Below are 13,755 nucleotides of genomic sequence, written 5' to 3'. Positions count from 1 at the left end.
TCTGAACTCCAACTGTCTGCATTTGAGGCTTTCAAGGGGCTGCTTTCCCCAGGGCTGGCAAGCTGCGTGGCCGTGCTGGGTATAAACGCTGCCCGGAGAGAGGGAGCGCAGAGCTGGGATTTGGGGAGTGCTGCTGCCCAGGGTGCTGTGCCTGCTCTGGGTGCTGAGCAGGATCCTGGCCATCCGGCTGTCAGGCACCGAGCTCGGGCTTTGGTGGTGCAGCAGGGATTTCTTTCTTTTTTTTTCGTTCTTTTTTTTTTTTTTCTTCCTTGTGAACACTGCTTGCTGGGGCTGTGGAGAGTGTGAGAACAGCCAGAGAAATTTAATTTTGGCTTCCCTGCAAAGCGCTTCAGAGCACTGCCACTAGGCAAGATCTGAAACCAGATAATCAAGGCTAGGACAGGCCCTCCCAAGAAATCAGCTGGGGAGCTGCTCTGCCGGGGGTGTTAACAGGTCTAGCTCATGTTTATTCAAGTGGTCAGCTGTGCAAGTAGGGACTGCACCCCAGCCTGGTTCGCTCTCAGCTTGCCATTGCTTTCAGACAGGTGTAGCACTACTGGTTTTAAAGCATGGGGTTATAATTGCAGTTGTTTGAGCACTGTAATTTATCACAGCCACACATGTGCTGCAGCACTCCCAGCTATGTGGCTGGAGCACAGGCTTTCGCAATGGAGTTGTAATTACTGGTATTGGACCAGGGAGTGGAGCAGTGTGTAGTCCCATACAGCTTCCACAGATCCTCTCTTGACTGTGCAAGAGTTGCCCCAGATCTTTTTTGCAGGCTTTATTGACGCTACGGAGGCATGGGCTGCATCCTCCAGTGCGGTGTTCATGTGGTTTTCAGGAGGTGCTGGCAAATGGTTAGGGCTGTGCCAATGAGAGAGAGAGAAACAAGCCTTTTCTGCAGTCTAATGAGCTCTGTATAAACAGTTTTCTCTGGAGCATGTGGATGATGGAGCTTTTGATGGGTCTCCAGAGAAAAATCGGGGCTGGACCCTGGGAAGACAAATTGCAGCCTGCAACAATTACAGTTTTTCTAAATGTTTGAGACTGAAACGATGCTTCCGCTCATGGGACTCGCACACCATTTTGGTAATTCAGCCTGGGATACCTGACGCTCCTGTGATTTATCTGGATTTCTGAGAGCTCCTGGGAGGCTTCCTTCATGCAACATGTTCCTTATAGCACAGAATTACTCGACTGTAAAAGCAGTAGGGAGAAAGGAGCCAATCCTCCAGATACTTCCAGTTATAAGGCTGTTGTCATAGCATAAGCTGTGCCAATTTAAATGGATATAACTTGTTCAAGTAACACAGGGGCTGAAAGTCGACAGAATGATGCTGTGCATGGAGAAGATCGGTGTTGTCGTAACTCTTTGTATATTACTGAAGTGCCAAATGGATTAGGAGCCTTAAAAGCTTTAAATTTCTGTGCTTTTGGCATCATCTCCTTGGAACGAGTGCATCTCCGTAGTGAAGCTTTGGAAAGGAAATGGTGCTTGAATGGGTGTCCCAGACTAGTTTCTTCTAATTTCACTTGCAATCAAGTGATAGAGAGGGAGAGACAGATGCTGCAGCTGCGTGATTACAGAAAATGCAGCTGTTAACACACTTGCTTATTTTCCTGCTAATGAGGCATCAACTCTCTTCTGCTTTTGCTGTTTGGGTAGTGGTTTTATTCTAGCAGAAAATTGGACCAGTGTTGGTTTTTTAATCTATCTTTATTCTGATCTGGTTTGGGTTCAATAGCTGTCAAGACAGTTTTTCAGAACTAGTCCAGTTTGAAGGAGGAGACAGCGATTCCAGCTAGCTTTAAAATGCTTGGTGGGCCCTGGATGCAGCTGGTTAGACCAAGCTGCTGCTCTGAACTTGTTTTGTTTCCAATAGTTATACCTAAATGTCCTCTTACCATTAACCCAGTTCCTCAGCTGCAAGCAGTAAATGGGTAGTTCAGTCTTAAGTATCTTCACTTTTCGTTCTTCAGATTACCTTGTGATTTTTTGGAGACTTCTAGGCACAGTTGTTATTCCTTCTTTGCTTTGTGAAGCAATAAAAAAGTGGAAAGAGAATGAAGAGCCCTGGCACTCTCCCCTCCCAGCTGAAATGAGTACAATACTTGCTGTAAATAAACTCGGTGTGACTCTGATCTTGAGGCATGATACACTTGACTGTCAGATGGTTTAGTTTTGAGCAGCGTTCAAAAGCCTGCTTGTGTGTTACGCTGCGGGGAGAAAAGGGATTGCTAGATCACAGGTAAGGCAGGAGTCTTAGCTGCTCTGTGCTTTTTGCCAAGAAGGAAATGAGCAGGAGCATCCCTGTAGCAAAGCAATCAATGCAATACTGGCAACTTCATAGGCATGGAAAGACTTCTCAGTAGCCCAGTGTGCTAAACATGGCTTCTGTTAATAGAGCAATCTAGCAAGACAGTTTGGTGCCTGTTGCTGGATATGTGCTTGCCATGTAGGTGAATTGCTGGTTTAGCAGGCTTTTTTCTTCTTGCCCATCACAGTACTGCTCCAGCTCTGGCAGTGGCATCACTACAGTGGTCTTGTAGCAAGGGCTGCTTAGCATAAGGCTCAGGATGGCTCTTTCTGCACCTGTATGTGACAAATCACAGGACAGAAAATGCACAAAATTCTCCAGGCTGAGAGTGACTTATGTGGTGGCGTGAGAGAGTTTCTCCAAGAGATGCTGAGGAGTTGGTTTCTGTGGGATATGGAGTCAACTGCTGGTATCTCCCCCAGCCCCCCACCCCTTTGGTCACGATGGTTTGTAATAAATTCACATTGTATAAGGCTCTGGAATAACAAGATCAATTATGGATGTTAAACCTGGTTGTTCCCACCTCCATTAGAATATTAGGTCAGAAAAAGGACTTGGGAGGATAAACAATGCTCCAGCTTATACAAACTACTCTGTGGGTCATGGTGGTTGTTTTATTGTAGGGAAGTTCCCTGTGTAGAAACTGAACCTTTTTAGCCACACGTTGTAACTGATTCACTCAAAATTGGTTTATTTCTACTGATAATGTTGAGCCAGCACAGAGCAAATGGGTTTCAATCATGTGTCTGAAGACAAACAGAATTCACTGACTTTGGACTTAAGGTTTTCAGTGGGGTGCAATCTGGAAGAACAACCTTCTCTGTCTCCAAACTGAGTAGATCGGGGAGAAACTTGGCTGGTTTTTGGTTGGTTTTTGTTTGTTTAGCCAAGGAATCAACTGTGGAAAGAGACAGTAATGCAGACTGCATTTGGTTAAGGTACTTGGGTTGTATTTCTACATGTCCTCCTGTGTTGCTGCTGTAAAGCTGGATTTCAGAGGGTTTACAATCATGTGGGAACATTGCTGGATGGTACTGCTGTTTTCCTTGCTGGCACTTAAGGGATTTGCTTGGCTGTAATGTCAGAATAAGTGGGGTTGGCTTATTTTGTCTTTTCACAAATTTCTGGATACTTCATCTGTAGGTAAATGTTTTGTAGTATTGGAGCAGCTGACCTCTGAATGTGGGAGAGAGAACTAGAGAACAGATGCCGAGGAGGAGATCCAGGCAGACAGACAGAACCTCCTTTTATTAAAAAATAATAAATAAAAAAACCCTGCCTGTGATTGCTTGATTACTATTGTGCTGAAGAACTTCGTGTCAAAGGGCTTGTGTGACTGAGGTGTATAAAATGGATTGCATTGAATCTTGGTGCTCTTCCCACTTTAACGCTTTTCCAACTCAATACCTCGATTGTCTTTTTTACATGTTCAACCTGAGTATTTCCCTTGATGTTCCCAGTTGCAGCCTGGCAGTGGTGAAAGCTGGGTTAGAGCATTAGCTGTAAATGCAGCATGGCAAGGTGTTGCTACCTGCTCCCCACTGGGAGATGCGTGTTGCATCAGTTCCAGGCAATGTAAGTGGAAGAAAGTGGGGAGAGGAACCCTCAGTTTTCAGTTTGGGTATTGCTACTTAAAGTGTTCTTATGCTTAGTTTCAGAAAAGGTATTTTCTTTAAGCTGTTGTTTGTCTTGGCATTCCTTACGGGGTCAGACAGGGAAGACGGTCACTGTGCTGTTTAATGACTCTACCTCACTGTTTGAAAAATCTCCTTCCTTCAGTCTCTACCAGACTCTAACTTTAGAGCAGATGTGGAATGAACAAAGTCATGTCTATAGTACTGAGGTTTTGGTAGAACTGGTTCAATGCCAGCAGGCTGTGAAGCCCTGGCCAGTGAAGGGTGAGCGGTGAGTGGCCAGGTCAGGCTGCTTGAGAAAGCTTGAGGAGGAGGTGGTGGTGGCTGGTGCTGGTTTTTAAGGCAAGTCATGGTGGTTTATTTTGGGTTTTTCACCTTTCTGCAGAGCACCCCTGCCAGAAGCTCAGTCTTTCGTTAGGGGCAACAGAAAGTAGGATGAGAGTTGCAAGGAAACCTCTGGTCCGTGTAGCTTGGGAAAAGTTATACTCCCCAGGGCATGATTATGTAGGATGCCTGGTCTACCACTGCCAAACCCTCCTCTGCCTGGTCTATTTTTTAAATTATAGTCCTTTTGCAAACTGTGGAGGTTGTGTGGTCAGCTTGGCCTCTTGTGCAAGAAGAATTTCAGTTTTGGAGGAAATTGTCTGCCTGACTTGATAAGCATCCTCCTGATTTCCAGAACCTGGTGGTTTTTTTTTAACCAGAAAAACATGGATATACATGAATATTTGCTTCCTGCAGAGCACTTCTGTTTGGGCACTAGCCATGGGAGATACACACAGAGTAAGGGGCCAGTTACCCCAAAACAAGTTGGGAAGAGTATGACTTCTAGCAAAGCAATGTGAAAACCACAGTGGTTTTCAATTCCTGAGTTTTTTAGTTACTGCATATATAAGCAAGTCAATTAAAACACATTTGGCTTATTTCAAATAGATAATCTAATTATCAGCTTGATTAAACCATATCAAATGAACAGTTCTTGTAATTCAGTAGCTTTGTTCTAATCACTGCAAAAGCAGTGGTAGCTTTAATTAAATGCCTCAAAAGTGGCAGGCCAGTGTTGATTGTGTCAATTGAGGGGTGTTCCAGCTAAATACCTGATTGCAGGGAAGATCAGACCACTCCTAGGTTGATGCTAATATGAAGACCAACTCTTTGGTGCCAATAAAGGGAACCTGACTACTTTGTAAATACCATTGAGTACAAGCAGTTGTCCTTTTCTGCTCTTTACGATGCTCAGATACAGACTTAGTTAAATCTATTCCAGTATCACTCCATTAGGCTGACTTTTTTTAAATGTTTATAGGTCAGTATCACCCACCTGTATCCTTTCTTGGCATTAGAACTGCAGCTTCTTATGTGAATGTGCGCTTCTTCAGACTGCAGAATTGCTTAACTGCTCAAATACCCGACAAAAGCCTGCTGCAAGTCGCTTGCTGAAGTTGAAATGCAAGAGTGCAAAGGCATGGTAATGCTTCTGCTGAAAATTGAACCTGATTTTTCATTTTCCTGTTCCGTTTGCTGGCTAACTTAGGAAGCCAATGCGTGGCTGAAAGGGCTCTCCAGCTGGGGTTGTTCCTCTCCTATTGCTTGCTTACTACATACTTAGAGGTCATTTATTACTAAGGTCCTGCTTGTGGTGGGGTCAGAAAGCCTGGGGTGTACTCATTGCATGACTGGTGAGCATACAACTGCTGCTGATGCTTTGGGTGAAGGCAGGCAGCAGTTGTCTCCATTTCTTCTGCCCTTGATGCTTCCTCCCCACCTTTCCACAGAGAGCTCTGGTGATGTATTGCTTGGAGGGAGCCATCCTCCTCGCGAGGCTGGCTTTCCTTGTGCCTCTGCAGGAAAAGTTCCCTCTCAGGGTAAATCGGAGCAGGACCACTCCTGTGATGTTCCACCTGGCTGGGAAGGTCTGGATGTGCTGAAGCTGCCTGGTCTGCCAGCGGCTTCATTAGGGCACTGGGTGTTGGTTTGCTCAGCTGTGCCTTCAGCGAGGCGGTTCCTGTTCCAGGTACAGATTCTAATCTCTTGCTTTCTGTATTTTAGTAATTTGTGTTGGTTTTGAACAGTGACTTGACATAGCATCTAGATGAAAAGTCAGGAATGACATGCAGCTGAGTCATTCTTTATCCTCCCATAAATGTATTTTTAGGGCCTCTCTGCTGAGTGTGATGATTTGGTGGTTTGGTGTCCAGTTTTTTTTATAAAATGCAACTGGAGGGAACGATGAGAGCAGCGGGTAGCCAGGTTCTAACCTGCACAGGGATTTGCATATATTCAATTTATTAATGTTGGCAGATCTCTGCTTAATAGACCAAGTTTACTTTTCACGTGAGTAGGTGGACTTTGTTTTTCTTCTTCTAATTGTTTCAGAAAATGACAATGAAACAGCCTGCCTGTATCAACATGCAAGCAGTCAAATACCTTTGATTTATTTCTGCTGTACGCCCTGGACCAGCATTCAGATCAGCTTTAGTAGATTTGATGAGAATTTGTAACGTGTTGGAAACATGTTCCCTGTTACACCAGTGCTACTTGGACTGGGAGCTGGGTGAAACAGCTTTCTGGCTGTACCCTGGTTTTCCCAGCTGCTGTGGCATTTGCTGTCACCGCCTAACTTTTAATTACTATCGTGTTCTATGGCTTAATATTAAACCACATCTAATTGCATCCTGTCTCTTAATTGGCTTAACTGGCCATCACCCAAAAAAAGACTCTACTGTGTAGAGAAACAAGCTTCCCCAAATATTTCCCAATTGGCAGTTGTGCTTTGTGAGGAGATGGGTCCCTCTCAGCGATATTAATAGATGTTTTCTTCTGTTCATTCTCAGGATTGGACATTGATCCTATGACGCATGCCCGGAAGAAACAACTTTTCCTTCTGAAACATCCAGCTGGTTCTGCTGGTCAAGCTTCATCACCAACAAGCAGCAGGAGGATGGACAGGACCGACACAGAGTGTGGCGAGCAGAGAGACGGAGGTGCCACCGAGGCCCCGAACTGTACAAGTGGGTTTGTGGGGACAAGCAAAACCAAGAATTTGCATGAAGTACGAAAGACGTACCCGCTGCGGAGGCGTCTGCTTCCCTCAGTGAACAAAAAGACCTGTAAAGTGCTCCTCACCAGGCTGGAGGATGTGGCTGGATCCCTGTCGAAACAGACCCAGAGCTGCAAAAAAAAGGACCTTCCCAGTTGGATGGAGGGTTTGGGACCTGCTTTGTTCTCTGAACAAGTTCAGCCTGTGGGAGCAGGGAAGAGTGATTCATCTGGGGAAAAGTGCACAATAACTTATCCAGGGACAGAGCAAGACCTTGATACGGCTCCTTCAGAGCCCAGGAAGCGCAGGCTGGCCTCGCTGAATGCAGAGGCAGTGAACAATCTGCTTTTTGAACGGGATGATGGCTTATTATCTGGCAGGCGTTTTCGGAGGGACTCTGTTAAAGCCGGTGGAGAATGTACTGTTAAGAGCTTTCATTGCAAAGCTGGTGACAACTGGCCTGCACTGGAAAAAACAGCTGTGAAAACAGGTAAAGGAAAAACCCGGCATGAGCCAAGTCAGAAATGCAATAGCTGTGACCATTCACTGGATGAGGTCTTTGATGATGGGGCAAAGAGGGAGGATGGTGCCATCTCCTATCATCCCACCCCAAAGAGACTGGCCAGCCTGAATGCCGTGGCCTTTCTGAAGCTGACCCATGAAAAAGACCAGCCCCTGAAGCAGAGGAGTAAATCGGATGGAGAGGGCAAGTCAGAGAACCACTGTTCAAAATCTACTCTCAAATGGGCCAAAGCCAGTAGGAAGAACTGCGTCAAATCCAAGAAGGAAATGGCTAGCTTAAAGATGGACGTTCAGCATGGCTGGCGAGGAGTGGGTGCTTTGGGGAAAGGAGAGCAGCGGGACTCCTCTAGGCTCTGCGGGACGACAGAACCCGCCCCTTACGAGTCGCTGTCTAGCTCTTACGCTAGCACAGAGGGTTTCTACCACAGACTGCCTTTGCTTATGGGTGGGCAAGCTTCCATGAAGCCGGAGTATGGAAGACCTGGAGAAAAATCCCCGACTCCTAAACAGGAATTTCATCAGCCTTCTTTTCCAGTGCAGCAGTTCCCTCCCTTGCCTGTGCCCGGAAATCACACGGATTGTGGATGTCTCTATGAATCCTCGGATCTGACTCCATTGAACGGGTTTTACGTTTATTATGGCCAAAGTGGATACAGTGGCTACTCTCACTGCTCCATTTACCCCAAGGACGAGCTTTCGCAATCTGCTACCTGCGAGGGGCTCTTGGTATCGCCCAGTTCTTTGCCATCAGGTGCTCATTTCCAGCCACTCCACTGGTGTAACTCTCCGTACTGTTGTGGAGAAGGAACGGCGATTAACAGTTACAGCGTCTGTGGAGTTGTGCACGTGCCAGAGGGCAGGATTAGCAGTGTGCATGCAGGACGGAACAGCTACCCCTACAAAATGCCTTTTGCAGCAGGTAAGGTGCAAAGTGCGAGCAAATCTCGTTTGGCGTTCCTAGGAGAAGAGGGCTGGTTCAGCACGGCGGCTAAGGAAGGTATCTCGTTGCCAGGAGGCAAGCTCCCTCTGCGGTGGTGCTTCTCAGCTTTGGCAGTGAAACTGCAGCTCAGAAAGAATCTGCGTTTCAGCTCCCCTTCCCCCATTTTTAGCCCTGAGGGTTTTTCCCACTGAAAGGTCTTTATTGGTGTGGAAAGCATAGAATCGGTGAAAGGATTTGGGCAGTGAGAAGGTGACTCATGACTTGTCATGCTGGAGCTAACCACTTAGCTTTGATCTGTGTAAAACGAGTGGCTTTTAGTTCCTACATGCTCTGCAAGGCTTCTCGCCATCCTGCTGTGCCGTTCTGAGCGGAGGGTCTAAAGCACATCGGGCTGAGTTACTCCTCCGTTCCCAAAAGCTCGTTCTCAGGACAGAAGCATCCTTGCGGAGCAGTGTGATGAAGCAGGCATTGCCTCGGTCATTAGACTCTCCCTGGTGCAAGCTGTATGGGGGATGCAGTCTTTTAAGATTTTTATAGATTGGATCTGGCAAGGCTGTGTAGCAGTTCAGTTTGAGTCTAGTGTTTGGACAGATGCTTGAATTTCACTGTGGTGATATAAGTGCTGGGTACACTGTTAGTTTGGTGAGTAGCCATCCCATCTTGGCTCTTAAATAATGTCTGAAAATGAGGCATTGAAATGAGAACAGGTGATGACGGTGTAAGAGGCAAGGTAGTTATTTGACTGGCTGTCTTATGTCCTCTGTCTGTTTTTTCAGACTTTGTCCTCTGATGTGCTTTATCTCAGAGCTTTGCCTTTGCTATTGAAAAATATCTTTTGAAATATTTAAAACTGGATTGTTGCGTGGGGGTTATCAGACACCAGTACTCTGTATTAAAGCCATCAAGCTAGGCAGTGCTGCTGCCTGCAAACAGTCTATAAACGAGGCTGCTGCTTCAGCTGTTGAGAGTGTAAACATCAGCCTTTCAGTTAACCGTGTGTTTGAGGCAAAAGGAGGCATGACTTACCCTCTGAAAACACATTTTCAGGTAGGTGGGTGAAGTTTTGGTTCAGCGCATGTTTTGAACGAGGCTTTGTCATCTGCCGTTGTAGGAAGCTGCTGAAACTCGGGAGGTTTTGGTTGAAGAATAATTTCGGTTTTCCCTAAATATCCCCGCTGTTGTGGTGCTGCTTCTTACGGTAGCAGCCAGACAGTGTTCGCTAGTGGCTTCAGTGCTCTTTAAAGTTGGATGCTTGCAAGACAGCTAGCTCAGCGATGTGTTCTTGTCTAACAGTTTTCTGCGTAGTGCCCTGAAGTCATGTCAGTTTGCTTTGGTCCTGAAATTTTGCCTGCTGGTGCCTCTGACTTCGTGCAACCAGAAGGGTGCAGGCAGTACAGACAGCATTTTTCAGAGTTCAGCCCTCCCTGCGAAGCTGGTGCTCCCTCACAGTGCTGGCGGGGGCAGCGGTGGTTCCAGGGGCATGTGTTTACTCACGGTGTGTCACCCTGCTGCTGAGATCTTCCTTGGTGTGATTGCCTTCCTGGGAGCAATGTTGATTTAAAAGCCTACAACACCGGAATAATTTAGACTTTGTTTTGTGGATTGAAGTGTATGAGGCAGTCTCTACAATATTAACAGGGAATTATGCGCAGGAGTTGATTTTTGTATCTGTGTGCGCCTCTGAAATCTCACCCTTCCCTGGAGTGGGTTATTTTAGTGAATTAGAGGAGTACTTTGGCTGCAAGCAACAGGCTCCCATCCAAGAGTACTGGTATGAGGGGATCCAGCTTGATGTGTCACATGCCTTGTGTTATATCTGTTGTATTTGGTGCATTCAGGATGTTCATATGGAAATATCGATGTCTGTTTGGTACAAATCAAGGGATCAGGCTGTAATATTGGGTGGCTACGGTTTGCCATATGCAGGAGCGAGGCATTCCTTTCCCCATTCTACGGATGTTTTTCAGCACACAGTTTGGAAGCAGCGTGGTGGCGATGGGATGGGACAGGCTGTGAGAGATGCTTTAGCAGGGCTTGGGAGTGTCTGCAAGCAAGGAAGGAGTCCTGGGGTGCCAGCAAGGCCAGCTCTGCACTGCTTTTCCTGGAGTTCAGTAGATATTTTTGTGAAGCTTCGTCCTGCGTTTAGTTCAAGCTTGAAAACTGCGTTTGTAAGCAAAATGCTCAAGAGGTGATTCACTGCTCTGTGGGTCCCTGTGCCTGCCAAGGCCAGGCAGGATACCTGAACTCGCATCCTGGCGTCTTGGCTCGCTGAGGGAGCTGCTGCGGCATTTGCTGCTCGGGGTCAGCAAAATCTGCAACTGTCCGTGGCAGCCCTGGTGCTGGCAGCTCGGCGGCGGCTTTGCTGCAGCCCCCTTAGGGAGGGTCAAGTGAGAGACAGGAGGCAATAATTTCCTGTTATTGCGAGGGGGATCTCGGCTATTACTCAGCTGAAGCTTGGTGACTCGATGTTTTTTCACTTGTAGACATTTTTTTAGCAGCTCTGCAGAAGTGCAGTCCCACGGATCTGCTAGGACATGCTCCAGACCAAAGGCATCTCTTGAAGCTACAATCCCAAAGCTGCCCTTTTGCTCACCCCAAAAAGCACGCTTTCAGATGAAGCAAATAGGGGTGTGTTGTATATTGGCCTGGGAGCTCCCTTCCTGCTGACAGCGGGTAATTCGGATCCGACTTGCTGTTCTGATGGACACGCTGGCCTGGGTTGAGGGCTTGTTCTGTGACTGCTAGAGCAGTGTGAGGTGTTCTGGGATTCTTTTGAGAGGCGGCGTCAGCTGGCTTACTAACCTGTTGTGGTTAATGCGTTTGCTCTAGGGACACGGTTTTGCTGAGGGCAGCAGTGTGCATCATCTCGTGTAGTCTTGTTCTGTGTTGTTTCATGTTTCTGGAGTGAATTTGGAGAATCTTCTCAATTTTCCCTGATTAGTTAGAATTTGGCTTTTTGAAATAAGCTGGCGGCTTCTGCTAGTGTGGTTTAATCCTTCCCATCATTTTGATAAGCCTTTTATTTCTTTTATACATATTGACAGGCTGGAACTGCTTTGGACACTGGCCAACCTTATGTGTATTACTGGCTGGCATTACTTTGGGGGTTTTCAGGCAGGTTTGTTGTAGTGCAGTGTCATCGGCAGCAACATATTGGAGCATCACAGGCTTAGAAATATCTTTTGCTTTTAGAATCCAGTGACGGTGCAAAATGACATTACAACATGAAGAGTCTTTACCACTATAATGTGATAAAGGGAATTTCTAGGGGGAAGCGATGGTAGTTTGGGGTGGTCCTGATTGTGTGTGTATGTCTTACACTTCAAATGATACATGTCTCTCTTCTTCCCTTCTGTCAGAAGGCTGCAAGTCTCTGGACCAGCTGAACCTCACAATCCCAGTGGCAGGGCACCCTGCGTCACCTGCCCACCCGCTCTCAGGATGTCCTGTACCCAGCGTGCCACCAGCTGCAGAACCCGTTCCTCATCTGCAGACCCCCAACTCTGATCCTCAGACCATGGCCCGAGAATGTCCTCAGAGCTCAAAGCCTCCCAGCGGCTCGAAATCCGGTCTCCGAAATACTACGGGCTGCCTCCACGCCTCTGACAGCAAAGCGGTAGGAGGTCACTCCCATCCAAAGCAGCAGCGCATCAGCAGGCGCAGAGCTACCAATGGCTGGATACCCGTTGGCACCGCCTGCGAGAAGGCAGTCTATGTTGTGGTAGGTGTCTGTGGAATGCTGGGGTTTGCACGTGTACGGCTGTACCTGTTTGTGCATCTTCAGGGGACTAAGGTCCTGAAGGCTTGAGAGCGCCTTGGGTCTTGCTTCAGGCTGGAGGTGGTCACTAGATGCCGTTTGGAACCTCTTGGACAGGCTGCAGGTCAGAGCAGCGAACAGTGCCTTGTGGCTGGGCTTGGAGGCCAGGCTGCTGTTGTCTTTGTTTTCCTTGTGCGCCCTGGTATTACCTAGCACAGCACGAAGGGTGGTTTGGAAAGGAAGGAAAACCAGCTATTCCGGTGCTAGCATCAGTGGAAACACCATGCTGATGAATACTTCTGGCTTCGGCGTTTGCAAGGGTGGCACCTGTTGCACGTGTGAGTCTGTCCTACAGAGAGCTTGGCCTCCAGCTTCTTCCTCCTGGGTTAGGGCAAACCTGTCTGAGAAAACAAGGGATATTTCAGCCTCGTTATAAGGAGCGGTTGTCTGAAGGTAGCTGCTCTCACTGATGGTGCCTGTAGCCTAGCAGGGATCTCGGAGCACAGGGGGCTGGGCAGTATGTGGGCTCTCAGATGGAATTTTTCTAGCATCCAATAGCCCCCTTTTTGTAGCTTATATGGTGGCGTGGCCGGTTGCTCCTTCAAGGATTTTTTTTGTCTGTATTTTCCCATTTGTTGTGTTCAAGGGCAGAGACTGGCTTCTGCAAGGTGGGAAGTTCCTGCCAGAAAATTTAATTAACTACTGTAAAGTTCATTTCATTTGAGGAAGGAGGCAATATCTTTTGTGTTACTAAAACATAAGAGCTGTGGACTTGAAATCTGGACCCACATGCTGTCTGGGAAAGTGAGACAAGGCATGGAACTGCATGTGGTAAATGTCAGCAGCAAGGGGACCTGTGCAGTGGCATAACCTGAAGCTGCTGAGAGCATCACCCAGGACAGGTTTTGTAGCTTCAACTCTTCAGGCTGCATACAGGTACCGAGGGCTGTGCAGGGGTGAAGCCCGTGAAAGCCAGGGACAGGCCTCTTGCACCCATCACTCAAACTCTGACACCTTGAAAGGAGCAGTGCACCATTAATCTCCTTAAGGCCTGGCACATAATGCTTCTGGCTTTGCCTGGGTGGTCTGGCAGGAGGTTAAACTCATCCTGCTCAGGCATTCTGAAATGAGTTTTCAGAGCAGAAATAAAATAACCCCCTCAGTTTGCAGTCCAAAAAGTGACAGTTTTGTAGGTTAGAGGGTACGAAGGAAGTGTTAGCAATCTTGTGAAGGAGTGCTTTATGCCACGGCCTCCCTGCCACTTGCTGCCCTGTTCATGTGAAATATTTCGTGTTTTATTGGTTTTCCTGCAATGTCTGTATCAGAGAAATGTGTAGCATTCAAAATAGGCCTGGTTTTCCGTGCCTTTGGATAGGAAGAAAATGTACACTGACAGGTAGGCAGGTGAAATGGTGAGTTTTCTGAAGGTTGTTTTTTGCATGTAGAATTGCAGGAGCAACTGTGTTTTAATTTGAAATAAGGGTATTAATTTCAGAGATATGTGCCTCTGTGTGACTTTCTCTCCCGCTGGCGAGCTGCTC

At 47.2% G+C, this 13,755-nt stretch overlaps 1 protein-coding gene across 2 annotated transcripts in view; it reads left to right on the top strand.

Moving 5' to 3' along the window:
• The window catches only part of BAHD1 (bromo adjacent homology domain containing 1), a 40,456-nt gene that overhangs the window by 17,837 nt on the left and 8,864 nt on the right, over nucleotides 1-13,755 (top strand). Inside the window, exons 1-3 of one of the 2 annotated variants that reach the window (XM_014279321.3) lie at nucleotides 2,377-5,969; nucleotides 6,790-8,436; nucleotides 11,817-12,178. In XM_014279321.3, coding sequence (XP_014134796.1) covers nucleotides 6,807-8,436; nucleotides 11,817-12,178 — 1,992 coding nt within the window. In that variant the 5' untranslated portion in view covers nucleotides 2,377-5,969; nucleotides 6,790-6,806. Of the gene's footprint in view, nucleotides 1-2,376; nucleotides 5,970-6,789; nucleotides 8,437-11,816; nucleotides 12,179-13,755 lie in introns of those variants that run through there. The other variant, XM_055722476.1, reaches the window with a different exon arrangement.

Source organism: Falco cherrug, chromosome 10 (genome assembly GCF_023634085.1).
Source record: "Falco cherrug isolate bFalChe1 chromosome 10, bFalChe1.pri, whole genome shotgun sequence".
Taxonomy (NCBI): Eukaryota; Metazoa; Chordata; class Aves; order Falconiformes; family Falconidae; genus Falco; species Falco cherrug.
Note: the sequence above shows the minus strand (reverse complement) of the source record. Positions and strands in the feature narration are given on the sequence as shown.